At 46.4% G+C, this 18,959-nt stretch overlaps 1 protein-coding gene across 1 annotated transcript; it reads left to right on the top strand.

Moving 5' to 3' along the window:
* Positions 1-746: 746 nt before the first annotated feature.
* LOC119091221 (facilitated trehalose transporter Tret1-like) lies at positions 747-1,939 on the top strand. Its single transcript, XM_037213866.1, has one exon. It carries the CDS (start codon positions 759-761, stop codon positions 1,845-1,847), a length of 1,089 nt encoding a protein of 362 aa, XP_037069761.1. The 5' UTR covers positions 747-758; the 3' UTR covers positions 1,848-1,939.
* Positions 1,940-18,959: the final 17,020 nt, after the last annotated feature.

Raw genomic sequence — 18,959 nt, 5'->3', positions numbered from 1 at the left:
CTCTCTCTCTCTCTCGCCTCTCTCTCTCTCCTCTCTCCTCTCTCCTCTCCCTCTCTCCTCTCTCTCCTCTCTCTCATCTCTCTCCTCTCTCTCTCTCTCTCTCCCGTCTCCTCTCTCTCTCTCTCTCTCTCTCCTCTCTCTCTCTCTCTCTCTCTCTCTCTCTCTCTCTCTCTCTCACTCCTCTCTCTCTCTCTCTCCTCTCTCTCTCTCTCTCTCTCCTCTCTCTCTCTCTCTCTCTCGCTCTCTCTCTCTCCTCTCTCTCTCTCTCTCTCTCTCTCTCTCTCTCTCGTCTCTCTACTCTCTCCTCTTTCCGCCGCATTCCGCTGCAGCAATAACGAGAGAAACGTGGGTGAATTTGTTTCAGATTTCCTAGGCTATTTTTCCAGTAAAAGACGTTCCTAACTGACCGGGAGCCATGACCTTCGTTCCGTTCGCAGCTGGCGGCGACGCTTATCGTCGGGCAAGTCCTGTGGGCATGGGCCTTACCGTTGGCCTGCACAGCATCACCCTCATCCAGGTGCCTCAGGACGAGACCGCTTCATGGACGAAGACCAGCTCAACTGGACCATCGCGCTGACGGCCCTGGCAGCCTGATCGGCGCCTGCCTGGCCTTGCCCGTCGCCCCAGCGCTCGGGGCCAGGAGAACTGCTGATGCTGACGCAGGCCCATCCACGCGCTAGGCTTCGCTCTCGGCCAGCCTTGGAAAGCACTTTGGCTGGGTGGTGTTGGGAAGGGGTCTCATGTGCATCTCGATCGGGATGTCAGAGGGCACCGCGCGGGCCTACGTGTCTGAGATCGTGCCCCCAAACAGGCGCACACTGTACACGGCCCTCTTGAATGGGATCGTGTTTGCCAGCCAGGCGTTCAGCGTTGGCATCGCTCGTTACGTGCACTGGCGGACCATGTTCGCCATCGCGGGCTTTGTTCCCCCTGTTGTATGCCTATCAGCGCTGTACTTCATCCCCAACTCGCCCAAGTGGCTGCTGTCGCACGGACACCCGGAGGAGGAGGCCCTGCGCGCGGTCCATTTCTTCCACGGAAAGGATGCCGATGCCGAAGCGGAAGTCCACAGCATTCAAGCCTCCCTTAAGCAAACCCATGTCGACGGCGTCTCCCTCCCCATGCGCCAGCTGATTCTGCGACGGGAGACGCTGTGGCCTTTGTTACTTATCACGGTCGAACTGTTTATGTACGTCTGGAGTGGCGGCATGGCGATCGCTGCCATCCTACCGCTTGTCTTGAATAGTGTGAACCTGCCTCTGGACGAGTACCAGAGGGCAGTGATGCCGGCGGCTCTGTCTGCCATATTGTGCCTGCCGACCAGCTTCGTCATCGAGCGTTTTGGCCGTTTGCCACTGCTGCGCGTCAGTGGCGCGATCTCCGCGCTAGGATGTACCGCGATCGTCAGCTTTTCCTACTTGCCCGAGGCGCTGCAGCTGACGCAGGGCTGGCTAGCGCTGCTGGGCGCCGTGCTCTTGCAGCTCACATTTTCGTGCATTGTTTTGCCCATCGCTTACACCTACGTTAACGAACTGCTCCCGAATCGCACACGAACCTTGTGCGCCAATGTCACAATGGGCACAATGTATATAGACCTCTTTATTTTCTTCAAGGTGTTTCCCATGCTCGTTAGTTCAATTGGCCTCGGGGGTGTCTTCATTATCCATCTATTGGTTAGTGTTTCACAGATTGTCTTCGCCACGTTTTGCCTTCCTGAAACGAAGGATCTTTCGCTGGAACAGATTCAGAAACTGTTTCAAACGACAAAGAGTACGTCGGGGACAGCATCGAATGCAGGCGATGCCAAAACGGGCCAGGCTGGTGAGCAGGATCTCGCACTAACATAATCAAGACCACCAAGTATATGGCTTGACAGCACGTCGTGTTTAAGAAGTTTGGCTTAACCTACTGCACGGTGTAAACCCACGAAGGCCCTAAATAACGCTTCGTAAACTCTAAATCAAGACGGGAACATTCACATTCAGCAACATGCCAGTTGCAACGTAGTACAGAGCTTGGCGTCACAGATTGTGGTGTGCTCGAAGTTTGGTTCGCCTACTGCACCGTGGAAACCTACAGAGCTCTGAAATAAAGCTGCTATAACTTCAACCCAAGACTGTAGGCACCAATTATTAACAAGATACCAGTTGCCATGCTGCCCAAACAGTCTGTCACCAGGGGTGTAGTTTTGTAACATATAATAGTGAGCATAGTACGTTTAAACATTCCCTCAAACTACGCCCAACACCGTGGTTTCTCGCCGAAGAATCCAATGCTGCGTATTGCGTACTCGTGTTTTCACCTTTTCGTGTGGTGTTCTTGCATATTTGTCCATGACTTCAAGATGTTTAATTGTACACGCATTCTCAGTTATAGCGCCATTCGTAAGCAATTCGATTACGAGTCTGGTTTCAGTGATAAGTATAGCTCTTATCTTATGTAGTACACGACGTGATTCGTGTTGGAATCTTGCGTAGCTTGCGCAACATTGGTTAAGAGCCAACTGACGGCCGTCATATCTGGGAATCCTCCTCACGAACGCCGGATGTGAATGACTCAACAGTTCAGCATTTCCTGGTCTTGAACGCCACATTGCCAGTGGACTGGTCCATCTTCGCGGGCGTTTAGCCCGGAAAATAAGGGTTTTAGGTCTTAAGACTGGCAGGGCTGTAAATTACACCAAATGGTCTTCAGGATGGCCATTTTAGTTCAAAACCCCATACACATGTGGGACACCATGAAGGACTCGCCGTAACACATCACTATACTTGTCAATGTGTGCTTGCTGCCAGTATCCCTATGGAAACTTGTTGGGATTGGGGTGTTCATCGGACGCTTGCAAAAAAGCCGCCGGTATATACAAACATAGAAATTTGGGCATGGGTGTGTAGCATAACAGCAGCTTGTCAGCGGTGAGTCAGGGCGAGGGTTAAACTCTCGATTGGCGTCCAGACATATGACTGGTGTACCCTGATCACTGGTATAGACGCCAACAATACTGACAAGCGCCAGTCTCAAATTCGTTTGATGATGCCAAATGACTGGGCTTAAAATGACAATGGTTGGACAAGATGCTGGTGGAATCATGGCCCTCAGCGATTCTTTTAGCCCCCAAATTACACTTGCCAAGCCAGCAGATATTTACATCCGACCGTCGATCAATATTCATGACTGTCACGATTTAGCTAAACATCGGCAGACTAATAAAAACTTGGCCCATGCATCTCGAACCACGAAAAGTTGGACATACAGAACGTCGCAAGATGCTATGTGCCCAAACACAACGTTTTTAAAAGCTTGGGCACTCGTCTAAAAGTACACATTCTGAACTCCGACGAAACGGTTTGTTCTGATTGACCTTGAACTTCAACCTAAAATGTTCCGGGTGGTTGCGCATGCTCACCATACCTTTTAAGGTTTTGAAACGCGCAGGCTTAACGCTGTTAGCCTGCCACTTGTTAGCTGGATCGTGAGAGTCCTGCATATTGATGTACAGCTTGATACCAAACTGCTGCTGGTTTGACAGGCGTCCCAAAACTTGGCCTAGGCTGGGTCAGGCTTGCCACAACGGCCAAGTTCTCGGTGCGCTGCCAAGTCATGCTTCTAATGGAGTAATTAAAAGTGAAATGTTGCCGAATTATTATCATGGATGTTTATCATGGGTGTGAACATTATTTGGCGTCATATGCCTCCTGTACATGTCAAGTTCGGGTCAGCTGTCATCACTGAAAGCAGTACTGTTAAAAACCTTGGTGTGGTGATGGCCAGAAACCTCACATTTGTACTGCACATAGATCAGCTTGTTGCCAGGTCGACGGGCGCTCTGATGGCCCTGTCCCATGTCAAGCATGTACTCCCAAGAGACACCCTCGTTCGCATTGTCGGAGCTCTAATTCTTTCCTCCATTAGATACTGTATAACACTGCATGGTACTCTCGGAGCCAGCTAGCTCCATCGCGTGCAAAAACTCGTGAACTTCTGTGCGCGGGTTGTGAGCGGAGGGAGAAGGTGTGACCATATATCGGATGTTGTCACGGATCTACGATGGCTTAGTGCTGATCTGCTCGTCAGATATCATATGTTGTGCCCGCTCAAAAAAGTCTTACTCACGAGCCAGCCACCAGATATAGCCGCGATGTTCACACGTGCTGAGCACACTCATGAAACGCGACAGGTTAACCAGCTGAGGCGCCCCCGAGCGGCGAGCAACTCTGGCACTCGCCGATTTACCTACCGAGCATCGGATTTGTTTAACTGCCTGCCGCCCGACTTGCGCAATGTTCAGAGTCTAGGCCGCTTCAAGCGCCAACTTATGGAGTTTCTACTGAGTGAGGCGAATGTTGGCACATAAATGGGTGCGTGTGTGAGTTCGATTGTGTGTGATGCCACAATGTGAATGCAACAGTGTGATTCACCGAGATGATCCCTTGACCGATGTGTGATGTGTTAGGCTATTTTTACTAGGTTTCACATTGTCTCTTTTATGCCCGTTGTTATCAATGATGACGTGTAACTTCTAAAAAGCCACTGGATCTTGTGGAAAGTTACGAAATATATGGGCATATGGACATGGTCAGGCTTGCCACAACGGCAAAGTTCTCGGCGCGCTGTCCAAGTCATGCTTCTATTGGAGTAACTAAAAGTAAAATGCTGCCGAATTATTATCATGGATGTTCCTGCTATCATCAAAATTTCAGCGCCTAGCGCAAATGTCGATGTTTGCCTGAGTCCAGATGAGTGCAGGATATTACATCAATTTAAAATGTAGCGTAAAACGACGTTTGTTTACCATCTGAAATAATGATTTTTAAAAAAAAAATGTTATACCAAGCTTCAAGACTGGTTATGTGGTGTCCGAAGTGTCTGAAAAGAGGTGCCGCTGCTGTATAATTAATGCGTACCCTTTTCGCCAGCAGCGGCAGTTTCGGGCCGACCGACCTAGCTCCTCACTGTTCTGCTGGTTGGATGGAGGGCGGGGGGGGGGGGGACTGATCAGGTTCCACATCCCGGCACGCTTCCTGGATTTGGTGAGGGCGTTTCTGGGACGCGTGGTCCTGACGCGTGGAAGGCAAGCGACACTTTCCCGGCAACATCGTGCTACTAACAGTTGGCCTGGACGCAGAGGCTCTGGTGCATCTCTGTGTGTCTCTATGCGGACAGCACGACACCTTGCTTGTGCACTGCTGCGACCCTTCTGGTATTATTACTGCTTCCTCCGTCCCCGGCATTTTGTAAATATATCATTAACTGGTATCCCGTTTTGTATCGGTATCGTATTTCTTTTTCGCATATGCTTTATATCCGATACATCGCAAAATATGCACTGAAATTATTAGCTTGCTCGCGATTGTGACCTTTCTGCATATGGTAGTCTAGGTAACCAGTACAGTGACAGAATGTTTTGAAACATTTAGACTAAAATGGTAGACAATAAGGCCAACGATTAGCCCCGGTGACCAAACAAAAAGGAAAGGCATTCGCTTGCAAGATGTTAAGATATTTTAAACCCTGCAAGCACAGCTTGCATTCCAGACGCAGAACGCTTCGAGAAGCGAGATGTAAGTATCTGGGAAAACCGGATAAGTATCATGAGTCCACGAAAAACACAAGCGTCATCTATAAACCAGGATTTGGCATCAGTGACGACACCTACGTTGGCGTTGCAACGCCTGTTCAAAGTGATTTGCAATTCAAAGCTAAGGCAATGAGCTTCAAAAGCACACCTGGCCTACGAGAAAACGCACGTTTTGCCTGATGTCAAAAGCGTTTCAGACGTCTGTAACTTCTCAATCTACTCAAAGGCTGTCTCTGAAAAAGGCCCTTTCCTATGGGCCTACAATGCTGTGGCTTGCCCAGGCACCCCGTAGTGACGTCACGACGGGGTTGCCAGATAAACTTTGAGGAGCCGCGGCCGTCTCCGATCTAGTGATATTAGATGCCTTTGCCCGCTTCAACATCTTAAAATGTGGAGCACTCCCTTACAATCTTAGCTGAAAACCAAACGCTCGGGTTCTAGCAGAACTGCTCTTCCTCTACGCAAGTCACGCTGTAAGGTTCTATTTCTGGCTTCCGCGAAATAAAAGGGTAATGAAATAAAGCAGTGCAAGTCTCCCCTCGCAGGAAGGTGCCCACTGGATCGTTCTGCGGATGGCATTAAAACGCACATTACGCATTAAAATGGACTGGTTAAGACATCTTGCAGAAATGTGGATTAGCACTGGACGACAATTTGCGTGTGCCAAGGCCCGTGAGTGCTGCCGCATGCGTGTACTAGTGGTCAGGTAAGCTCTAGCTTAAAGCCCATTTTACTCTTATCCGTCCTGGAGGTCCACCATTTGTTAATATTGAAATTAAGTCTTAAAACTGAGCTAAATCTTATAAAAATGTTGCAACATTCGTAATATATTAAGAATCAATTTGACCAATGGTAGGTCAAAGTTAGGCCGTGGCTGTCAGCGGAGGCAGCTTGTAGGTAATCGTTCAAACTGATGCGACAACGGAGTGTTAGATAAATCGATACATTTCTGAAGTAGTTTCTTGGGCAATAAAACAACTGAGTTTAACATCACAACCAATTGTATTGAACTTGAGTCAGGTATGAAGGTCAGGCCGAAGTAAAAGTCAACCTGTATGTTTGCTCGACATTTGGCTGTATATAATAGTTCCTGAAGCTCATTTCGAGATAACTTATGACAGTGACGGCAACAGACATCTTCCATTAACTTCTTACAGGTCAGAGTAGGTCATTAGCCTAAAAGGACCCAGGAGGTCAACATTTTGTTTTTAGGACCGTACAGTCTGGGGTAACCTTTCACGCATATTCAGATCAGAAATCAAAGCAATCTCGTAAAATGATGTTCACCATGACTTTCTAAAGGTCAAACAAGATCACAAAACTTAAATGAACATCAGTTACCTTTTTCTCATAGTAGGTATTTAAGTTCAATGCGGTTGCAAGACAAGGTCTGGGAGCATTTTTGAACACAAATCTGTAGTCTGACCATAGAGGCCACCCCACCCTGTGCATTGAGTATCTCGAGCTCTCTTACTTTTTTAGATCTCAGTGGGTCAAATTGGCCCCGAACCGAGCGAAGGGCATTGAATCGGCCATCCGGCCGCGTGTTAAAGGAACTCTCCCACACATATACACAACGTATGGACCGCTGCGCACAGAAGAGCTTCTCTGCTATCTGCCTGCCGATAACATTCCTGCTGAGATACAGCCGTGGCAAGTTGCCTTTCAGCTATCGCAGTTGAGAGAAAACGTGGCTGCGCCCACTAGATAACTTCCAGTGCGGCTACTAAAGGATTTTCTGTGGAACTTTCCGTACCACTTACTCATATTTTCAACCGGTCATTGCGTGGAGGGTGCGTGCTGTCGGTGTGGAAGAGAGCAACAATCACCCCGTGCCAAAGAAAACATCACCCACGTTGCCAGGAGATCTGCGACCGCTAAGCCTCACACCAACTTTTAGCAAGGTTTTGGAAAAAATCATTGCTCCGCACATTCTGGCGGATATAAGAGCAAGCATAGATAAGCACCAATACGGAAATATGAAAGATGCCTCAACGTCACAGTATTTAATTAGGTTGTTGCATGATTTGCTGACGGAGTTATACGAAACAGACAAATTGTTTTCAGGTTTCTGCCATAATTAGCATATATATTTGAGCAGCTAGTAAATATGAGGGGCAAGCGGCCAAGATCAAATAACGTGAAGGGAGCGTTCCACATTTCAAAATATTGAGGCAAGCATCAGATATGATGGAAAGGCTCAATCGCCACTATTTTAACTGTTTGGAGTGTTTCGGCTTCGGAACACATGTCAAAGGCATACTTTGGTAAACCATCAAAAACTGTATTTGATATTAATAACGCTAGGAAGCTAAATCGTACCACCAACAGGATATTATAAGCAAATACATGTTATGAACTTTTTGGCTCTTAACACGCGCTCAGGTGGGGGTCAAATTGACCCCCCTTCAGAGTTTTCTGGAATGGTTTCTGAACGGCACGGTGAAGCTGCGCCAAATTTTCCATAGCTGTAGACAATTAAATGGCAAATATGTGGTATCCAAGCATTAGATGTAGATTGTAAGGCTGCTGATCTATGGCAGGTCAAAGTCAGGCCATAGATTCAGTTAAGTCAGTTTCTAGGCAATCGTTCGGTCTGATGGAACAACGGAGTGTCAGGCAAAGTCGTACATCTATGAGGTACATTCTTAGGAAACACAAGAATTGAATAACAAAATTATATTGACCTATGGTCAGGTAGGAATGTCAGACCAAGGTAAAAACCAATCTGTTTTATCATTCTGGGGCTTGCTGTATGGGGGTAGTTTCTGGTGCTCATTTCGAATGTATTGTTAACAGGAACCGCATTAGACATCTCCCATGGACTTCTTAAAGGTCTGAATAGGTCACTGACCTAAAATGATCCGGGTCAACATTTTGTTTTTAGGAACATACTGCCTCGCACTTTCTTTGTCGCTTCTTCAAATGCAAAACTCAAGGCAGCCTTGCATGATTTTGTTCATCATGACCTGCGAAAGGTTAAACAAGGTCACTGAACTTAAGTGACCAAGTGAACTTTTGCCTTTGAACAGGCATCTAGGTTCTGGAGACACTTTGGAGACAAACTTGGAGTTTGACCTTGTTTAACCTTATTTGAACTTTACCTAGGATCCTCGAAATTTGACCAAAGTCAGTTTACGTGCAGGCCAAAACATCCTGTGGACTTAACGTCTCTGGTCCTCTTAGTTTCTGAGATCCCAGCGGGTTTAAATTGACCGAAGCGAAGGGCATCTAACCGGCCACTCGGTCGCGTGGTAAGTCGTTTATGGCATATTGAGTCCAAATTCTGCGGTCAACATTTCCGAACAGCACTAGACTTCTTTCTTCTTTTAGCAACCCCAGATGTCCTGCCGTGTATGGCGCGCGCACGGCGATGTTTACCAATCTGAAATTCTGTGCTCTTTTGAGTTTTTGTTTAATTTCGTACCCTGCGTGTAAGTAGTTAATGAAGACATTCCTGATGTTAAAACAGTTCTGTTTATTACTTGATGGCAGGTTTTTCCAAAACATTGCATAATGTTACGGACAGGACAACATCTGTAGCTTGCGTAGAGGTATCGCTAAATACCGCAATCAGAAGTTGTCATCGTTTATCGGTGCAAAGCTTTGATGTCATGTGGACATCAATGGACACACACACACACACGCACGCACGCACGCACGCACGCCCGCACGCATGCACGCATGCACACACACACACGCACGCACGCACACACGCACGCACGCACGCACGCACACACACACACGCACCACCACACACACACACACACACACACACACCACACCACACACACACACACACACACAACACACCACACACACAACACACACACACACACACACACACACACACACACTCGTGTGTGTATGTTGTTTGTGGTGTTTGTGGTGTGGTGTTGTGTGTGGTGTGGTGTCTCTCTCTCTTTCTCTCTCCCTCTCTCTATCTCTCTCTACTCTCTCTCTCTCTCTCTCTCTCTCTCTCTCTCTCTCTCTCTCCCTCTCTCTCTCTCTCTCTCTCTCTCTACTCTCTCTCTCTCTCTCTCTCTCTCTCTCTCTCTCTCTCTCTCCTCTCTCTCCTTCCGTTTCCGAGCTGGCAGCTATTGCAAGACGTGATAAGATTAAACGATAGGGCGATTTAAACAGCCCTTTTATGCCATGGGCCCTCGAACGGTGAGTTGGTACCGCAGCGCCTTTTGGTACATCTTAGCAGAATCTTTTCTTTTAGGCATGTTTGATTAAAAATAGGCGTTGCCTCAGTATTAACGAGCATTTTATGCATCGTTCTAGTTTCATAGCTTTTGACTTAGCACAATCGTTTAGATCAAAGATAAATCGTGCAAATCACTCATATGCTCACCAATTTGTACATCCTTACGTTCGAGATCCTATCTCATCGTCGGTGAAATCTAAATGGCACAAACATCATAACTTATTTTAGGGATGAAGATTGCATGTTTCTCTCTGGAAATCATTTCTTAGTACCGACAACACAAATGAAGCATGGCTAACTGAAGTCAGACAAAACCCTATTGTTGCTTTGATACTTACAAGATACACCAATGAGTGGTGATTTCATTACGGGTATACACATTTATGTTATGTGTATGATTTCATACACAATATGTTATGTGTATGAAAGTACTAATAAACAGAGTTTTGCCGGAATTTGTTGGAAATATGCATTGTGTAATAAATAGCATTTAATTATTACCTTCACCAAAAATTTGGAGTTTCTTGGTCATGACCTTCGGGTAAATCAAGGTCAAAACAGGTCAAACTACAGATTGGTGTTCAAAGTGTCCCCATACCTTATCATGCAACCGGCTTGAACCTACTTGCCTATTCTAAGAAAAAGGTTACTGGTGCTCAAGATAGATCGGTGCCCCTGTCTGACTTTAAAGGACAAACAAGGACACTGGCCTACGATGAACGCCAGTTCATAGGTTTCTTGGTCATGATTTTCGGGTGAGGTCAAAAGCGGCCAAAACCCAAGGTTATGGTGAACCCAACGGTTTTGTTGAGCATATAATTAAGACATTGTTTTGGGTTTGGAATTTTAATAAGCGTCAAGAATCACGCTAGATGGTAAGTTCCTAAAATCTGATTTAGGTCATTTTAGGTCCATGACTCATTTCTATATATCGGAGAAACCGCCATTCAGTTGCTTACTACAACAAAATTTGGCTCGGTTACACCGCGCCCTTTAGAATTGATTCCGACTGAACCTGCAGAGGTGCAAATCGACCCCCATCCCAGTGGGTGCTAAATGCGCTCTATGCCTATCACTGTTATAATTTTAAGCATCCGAAGTTGTACGCATGATGGCAAATAATTGTGTTTTTTAAGTGCGAATCTTGTCGTGCTACATTCATGTTTACCATCACCCATTGTGCAATTCCCATAAATTGTTTGCCTTCTACATGTTTGCAAATTGGATGTCGTGCTGTATAAAATTCCCATATCACACGTGTTTTTAAACAGTGAATGAACAGTTTTTAACGTGTCGCGAACTGCGTTTTTTAGATAAGCAATTCTGTCTTTTCAGGTGTCGCCCATTACTACCCTTTCCTAAACATGTCAACGGTGATGAAGATGACTGCAATGCTGGTCGCTTGCCGTCCCACTGCGATGTTCTCTTTGAAAATGTGGTATTCAAATTCTGCTCTGGGCTTAAAATGCGAGCTTTTTGTTGGCTTCCGTAGAGCGCAGGTAAAAAGCCAACTTTTGCTGAAAGCCACGCTATGCGCATGCCATTCCTGTGGCACTCAGGCTTGGCAACTCTCTTGGCAACAGAACTGTGGGAGGAGCGTGGGCGGAGCCGACTCGTCCCCACCCAACCGTCATTCGTGTTGACTGCCCGTTGTCCGTGTCGACAACACGACCCTCCCCTTGGCATATATCGGCCGACCCGGGCTGCCCAGGCCCATTGGTGGCGCTGCGTCGAGCCCAAGCACCTCTCGGCCGACCTCCGACCCGGCAGAGCGCCCGCGGCGACGGCGGTAGCTGTGGCGGCATGGGTCTGAAGTCGCCTCACGCCCTCGGGCGCCTGGCAACGAGCGTCCTCCTGATCTTGAGCTGGAGCGGCGCGGCGGCAAAAATGCCGCCAGGCTTGACGATGATGATGATGGAAGCAGACTTCCTGCCGTCCAGTGAAGGTGTCATGATAGACCCGGCCAACGCCATTGTCACCCTCACCGAGCTCGATCAGTGTAAGTTGATGTAGGGAAGAGTCGAATACCAGCGGAACTCGCGGAGTCGACCAAGTATTCTTGCTTGCGGAAGTAGACCATGATCAGTGAAAGTCGTACCACTATTCTCACCCGTTTTTTCACATTTGAGGTTGCACGAACAGGCAGCAGCACCAGTCCCCGGTCGCATGCCTGGAGCGTGTTGCTCGTGTTGAACGTGAATGCTCGGAGGAAAACCTACATAGATCCCAGACTTAGGTTATGACGGCTGGGGAATGCTTTTCATTTCAAGTTGTGCTTTGTCAGTGTACTAGTCATGATTTTGTCACTATGTGATTTTGATCAAAGTTGAAGCTCTGGGCACTTATATGTAGCTTGGTCCTGTTGCCAGCCAGATGGGCCATTGCTAGGTGCTCAGCCAGACAATTTGGATAGAAAAAGTACAAAGCACAACCGTTTATCTCGAAGTTGAGTATAACAACTTTCTCAACAAGTTTTACTCGTGGGAGGTAAATAAGTTATCACCTTTTTAGCATGATGTGAGCCGAGTGACGGACGTACATGTTCAATTGGACCGTTTTCATATATATTTCTTTATTCAGTAAATTTGGGAACATGCGCCACGCTACGCTAAAAGGCGCGTGACCAGAACTGCCGATCTTCACACATCCTTCGCATTCATCAGTCATTTCACAAGCATATTGGGGTATTACCCTCTAGCAGGTCCTCGGGCCTACGCAACGAACTGTAGAAGAAGAGTTGTAGTTCAGCGATGCACACGATGTGAGGTAGAGCATAACTGATATGTGCCCAGATACTCAGCATGTCATCATCCCATCTCCTTCTCAGGCGGCTGCCGTTTGCGCTGCCTTATCTCCTTGGAGTGCCTCAGCTTTAGCTTCCACATCGCCTCCAGCAACTGCACCCTCCATCGTGTTGTCGGCAGCGCCAACACCGTGGAACACCCGCGCCGGCTATGCCTTCCGTGTTCGTGAACAAACGGGTGAGAGCCGCCTGCCGTCCCTCATCGGAGTTTAGACGAACATATTTTCTATGCTTTTTCAGGCCAGTGTCACTTCGTATCTGTTCTGCTCTGTGATTGCCCGTGAGTAACAATGCGCGAAAATAAGCAAATCAGGCATAGCCAAGCCATACATGCATGAAGATGATGTACGCGGACGCTACCTTAGCTTGACAGCGACAAAAGCAGGGCAGGATGTCTGTGGCGGAAAACACACCATACTAACTAAAGTGTAAGTATCAAGATGTTTTCGTCACCATTTCGGATGTACCCGTATTTATCAGCATCACGATTGCTGCTGTTACGATGGCTAAGATAACAGCCTTTAAATTATCCAGGGAACAAGGCAATGTTAAAATAACAAGCATCAGAGGCGTTTGGATCTTGATGTCACGGTTTGATCCTCAGGTCAGATGTCGCTTACTGATATCCAAAATTCGTCGAAAGTAACAACTTCGAATCCCCGTAGTCACCCGTGACAGTGCAGACAACCAGCTCCACTTCATGACTGTTTTATCACAAGATAACAGTTTTACCTTCAGGGCAGGTGAAAATTCCCGGTACCTAAAGCTCATCAACAACAAAACTATGAATCGACGTTACTGCCTCGTGTATAAAACACAATGAGCTTCTTTCCGACTCGAACGTTTCATCTTGAGGCGACGGTTTGACTTGCAGGCTAATCCCAAGTCTCAGCCAAAGACTCAGCACACACTTCGAACTCGAGAAACTTTCCAGTCGCACTATCATGCAAAGCATACAATGAGCTCCATTCCAAGATCATCTGTTTTAATCTCAATGTCACGGTTTGACCTCCGGTTCAGGTGAACTTAACTGAGACCCAGAGACCCACTGCAGAAAGTAATTCCCATTTGTTGCAGCAACTCTGACCCGGAGGTTGCATAGAGTTTCTAGCGAGCTCCGCTTCACCAACTGGGTGTTTTATTTGGTTGGCACGATTTGACATCAAGCTCAATTTCATTCATCCGTTAACATTCAAAAACATCAAAACAAAAAACGGCAAAGTGACATAGCTACCCTGTGATGTAAAGCGCACAACCAGCTCTATACTACAGTTGAGTGCGTATTTTTAACGCTATGGTTTAACCTCCAGGTCAATTCAAAATCATCAGGTAACCAAAAGGGATCAATATATCTGGCTTTACTTAGATATCATGATGATATCTGGGTAATGCTGATGCTGATGATGCCGATACAATATAAGAATATATATATATATATATATATATATATATATATACACAAATTGCACGATCAAAAAAAATCCACGACAGACTGTTTTAATAGCAATGCCACGGTTTAACCTCCGAATCGAAGCAAATTTTGTGGTACACATGAACACAATAGCTCCAACTTCACTACGACTGCAGAATTTATGCAACGGCCGCTGTTTGACCTCTAGGTCAGGTCCAGCCTTCAGGCACCTCAAAACACATCTGCGTTGAAATTCGTGAATCTACTTCATTACATTGCGGTGTTGAAAGCATGCCTGAGCATGCCGTAAAATCCGGTCTAAGACGTGCCTATACTATCCAAAGATCGCGTGTTACGTCAATGACAGCTCTCACTAATTTAAAAAGTATAGCTATAGCCTGCAGGTCAGAACGATGTTTCAGTATCCAAAACCCATCCATAACGAAGAGAACGAATCTACGAAGTATCTATCTTCTAAATCATACAATGAACTATATTTTACGACCTATACTTTTATAATGAACTATATCTTATGAGCTATATTTTACTATTATTTTGGAGAGTTTCTTCCAAGGCCGATTTAGCCCGCAGGTCTTGTTCCAAAAACAAGCCACTATTCTGAGGTGCAATGAGCACCCACGATGCAACGCTACATCGCTAAATGTTGTCCATAAACGGTCTGCGGGCAGAACCAGACCATGTGTCGCCTCTCACACGGCTACGGCTGTCTCTGAGTTGACGTGCCTGGTGACAAGGCGCCGGCCAGGGTTTTATTAGTCACGTGTCGCCAGTCGGGGACTATCCCTATGGTGGGATAATCCCCGACTGGGGACTATCCCTATCCGCTCCATCCATAGTCGACTGTTGACGTGTATCGTTTTCGAAAAGTACCTAACGTGCTACAATAACGTATTTTGGTTGATGCGTTGCTTGTTACTCTTTAGAACACGTTACTAATTATTTCGAATTCGTGTTTCTTTGCGCACTGTCTTGTGTGGTTGTGATCCAGTATGATAAAGCGATTGGTTATTTCCTTCATTTGTGATGAGATTATGAAGCAAAAAATATCTCTCCTGTCGGCGTTTAGTGTAGCTCATAACCTCTACTACCTCAGAAGGTTACGCAACATATCTTACCGCTGAGTTGTGCTACTTTGACTAACCAGTTTCTTGGGAAGGACCAGGCGAAAGTGAACGCGGTTTCTTGGCTAAAAACATCTACATTTAATAGAATGAATTCCCAGTTTTAAAAAAGTGGTTCACGTTTGTATGGCGTTTGAACGGAAAAAGCCACCTGGAAGATCATTCAATGCAGTTCACAGCCCTGCCCTTCCTAAGACCTAAACCCCTCTAGTTTCTGAGCTACACATCCGCGAAGATGTGCAGACTGTGTAGGGATGACCATTTCAAGGTCACTCAGGCGTCCGTGACGCCATAGTAACTTGATCTAAATTCTGTCATTCTACAACCCATGCGGCAATCAAGGCCAATACAAAATTGTCGAGTCATTCATGTCTGGCGTTCGGGAGCATGATTTCCAGATATAACGGCCCTCAAACGTCTCCCAATCGATGGTATGGATGGATGGGTGGGTAATGGATGGATGGATAATGGATGGGTACGATATCAGCCAAACAATGACATGTTAAGGATGCTTACTAAGCAGAGACATTCTGTTCACTAGAGCAATCTTTGCCACTAAAAAGCGTACCAATAGTCATAAGTGAGCTCATTTGATCTTACCTCATTCTTGCTTCAATATTTTCATATGTGGAGCTTTTCCTTTAAAAGCGGACGAAGCAAGGCTATCTAACGGGTCGAAGTAAAAACGCACTCGGTTTCAGGCAAAGTTCAAAAAGATAGCCACGTACCGAGTAGACATTCCTACCATAGGCTGTTGATTTGTAATTTTTCAGTGGGTATTAAGAGAAAAAAAGGCAACTACATCGCAACCGTAATATAGATCACCGCTGCCACCTCCAAGCGGCTCCAAGAACCCCCGAGCAGGGGAGGGAGACGCGTCGTCCGTGTGACGGACTGTATGGCACCTCTCCATTAACGTCAGATCGTGCTGCAAACTCTAGCGAGTGGGGTCTCTGCTGTGTCATGGGAGCTAGTCTTCTCCGAGCTGTAAGGCCTTTAATGCCCTGCTTAGCTGTGGACAAAGTTGGATCTCGTGATCTATTGTTCGTTGTGAAAGCTCAAATACAGAATGCCATTTTACAGTATAGCTTTTACCTAAGGCACTTGGGTTATGTTGAGCTCCGCGAACAGTTCGCGCCCATCGCACTGTCGAATTGTCATCGATCCCATATTTCGGCTGGCATTGATCTTGATGTAAGGGTACGACCTTGAGCCATGTGTCGCAATCATCGGCCAGAGGCAGGCGATGGGTCATGATCTCGTTACTAATTTTACATTATCTGTTTTTCAAAGTTTAAGTATGTTTGAAAATTTGTTTGGTCTCTCCCGCCTGTAAGCCGTTTAATCAGACAAGTTGAGGCAATATTACGAAACACATACTTTGCAATTTTAAAAGAAAATGATGCATTGGCTTAGATCGGATGGCACGAAGTCTTAATCGCGGTTTAGTACGACTTCTTAACGTGGAGTGAGATGAGGGTGAGATAAAGAGTGGTGCACATAATTCGAACATTTTTCGTATGTTCAAAATAATGCAGATGTGCAGCTGCTCTTTCCGGGATCTTATTCGTCAGCAAATGGTAGTTGGAAAGCAGGTTGCAAGGCCAGCCAAGTCCCTGTAGACACTACCAAACGAATGGAATGTTAGAAAATGCAACCCAAAACGTCATGATCACCATTTGGAGACAGGTATCACCGAATTTCATCTTCGGAATAGGAGGAGCATGTCAGGTTTACTCTCGAAAATGCATGGAAAATTACTGGACAAGTTCATGCAAAGCAGTTTGGCCTTGTTCAATGCGGCGTACTTCCCAAAGCTGACAAATATGGGACACCCTTTCCTGAATTGCATGATCTTTTCAGATAACGAAAAAACATGCTTTATTATAAAAAACATGTTTCAGACCGTTTACAAAGTATGTTTATGGCAGGAGATATGTCCCAACTGAAACAGCACAGTGTCAGGTGCGAATGTCTCACTTAAAGCGACCTGCGCATCGGTCAAGTGGTGTCAGGGCCCTAACCATTGTTCAAAATGTCAATCGTTATGCTGTCAATCTTTCATCAATCTTCACTGTGTGGGATGCACTGCGCATTCCATGTAACCCGCTACGCTGCGCAAGATCTCTTGCTGGGCCCACCACTGGCACGGTCTTGTGCCCAACCGGTATCCAGCATTTCTGCCATATGGGGCCAAGCGGGATTCCAACTGGAGCCTGGCGCCTGCGCAGACCACATCAGTACCCTGATATTCTACCAACATGCGCCCAGCTGATGCCCAGCTATTCCGCTGGCGGACAAAACTGGCTGTGACTAGGCCGCGGCACATCACACAAACGTTACAAAGGCCATCTGGGGCCGTGCTGGGCATCCTGTCACCGCCCACCCAGTCTTCCCGTCTGAGGCCCGACTGGAGTCACGGTAAAATGCTGGCTGGGCCGACGTGGGCGAGCTCATCGGGCATTGAGCGAGCGAGCATCGAGTATACGCACACAAGCATAATCGCGTGGTTGCTGTACAGCTAACTCAACTGGCAACGTTTTTTCTGGTGGGAGTTTCATTTGCCACATGTCCAAACTGAAGCGGGTGAGGGTGACTCTCCCTTCAGAGGTACAACAGCTTGGGACAGTGTTTCCCAGAATTACAGTTGGCCCGCATTGCGGATGTTTTGAAACGAGGGAGACATTCTCAACAGGAGGGCGTCTGCCTACGCGTATTTGAGGACCATGTTCTGAAATGGTGCGTGCTGAGCGGTAATATTTTGTTTGCCACTAGCCCAAATGCATATGTTTTGTCGATGAAATGTTGATATGATGGTATTGAGAACATGCATATAAGCCAGTTGTGATAGCCATATACATTTTGGACGCTTTATTCTTGTTAAAATACTCATGAACATACGGCACGGAGAGCCACCATTAGGGCGGGGAGTACAGGAACGCTGAGTATTTTGCGTTTTGCGGATAGGCGTTGTTACCTCTCCGTTATCTGTATATGTAATGCGTATATGCTTTCGTCTGTTTTGTGATAGTTATATAAAATGTTTGCGCTATACCGGTGTTACAAAAACTGATGTATGTAGGCATGTTATTTGTGTTAGAACAGTCATGAGAGTCCTTGAAATCTGCACAGATCCGATTATACCGACTTGGTCTAAAACCATCACTCTGGAAAATGTCTAATGAAGGATGAAACGTTGGGATATGTAAGTAACACCAAGCCATGCAATATTGAAATGTATATCTCATTTGTATCATGAGCTTTGGTGCTATTTTAAACAAACATCGAGAAAAAGCACAAGCTGCCGTCGGATTTATCGAGAAAACACCCAAAAAGATCATCAATACACAGGGCGCTGTGACCTTGAGTAGCAAAACATGTGTAAAGAATAATCTGCTTCTTAAGATTACAATCAGAGAGAGAGAGAGAGAGAGAGAGAGAGAGAGAGAGAGAGAGAGAGAGAGAGAGAGAGATATATATATATATATATATATATATATATATTCAGGTCTGCAAGAGATAGCTCGGAATGGTCAAGCTCCAGATGACGGGGGTCGCTGCAATTTTTTAGAGGCCTCCAGCACATCAGGTTTGAAATCGGGACGCTCCAACGCTCTGTTGTACGTTCCGGGAGGTGCAAACGGGCAAACCTGCAATGGTCTAAATGTACACAATCAGGTCAATGACCATATCTGACCGTGGTGCTATAAGATGTCCGGAATTCGTGCGCTGTTGCATTGCCAATATTGCTGGCAAGTGTCACGTTGGACCTCATTTTGATCTGACATGTTCTTGTAGAAGCCGTCTCAGCCATTGAT

The sequence above is a fragment of the Pollicipes pollicipes genome, unplaced genomic scaffold (genome assembly GCF_011947565.3).
Source record: "Pollicipes pollicipes isolate AB1234 unplaced genomic scaffold, Ppol_2.1 Scaffold_3447;HRSCAF=4054_pilon_pilon_pilon, whole genome shotgun sequence".
In the NCBI taxonomy this organism is placed as follows: domain Eukaryota; kingdom Metazoa; phylum Arthropoda; class Thecostraca; order Pollicipedomorpha; family Pollicipedidae; genus Pollicipes; species Pollicipes pollicipes.
The sequence above is the reverse complement of the archived record's forward strand: the minus strand, read 5'-3'. Positions and strand labels throughout refer to the sequence as shown.

Excerpts from the sequence above, each read along its gene's own strand:
- LOC119091221 (XM_037213866.1), top strand. The coding sequence starts at position 759 with ATGTCAGAGGGCACCGCGCGGGCCTACGTGTCTGAGATCGTGCCCCCA.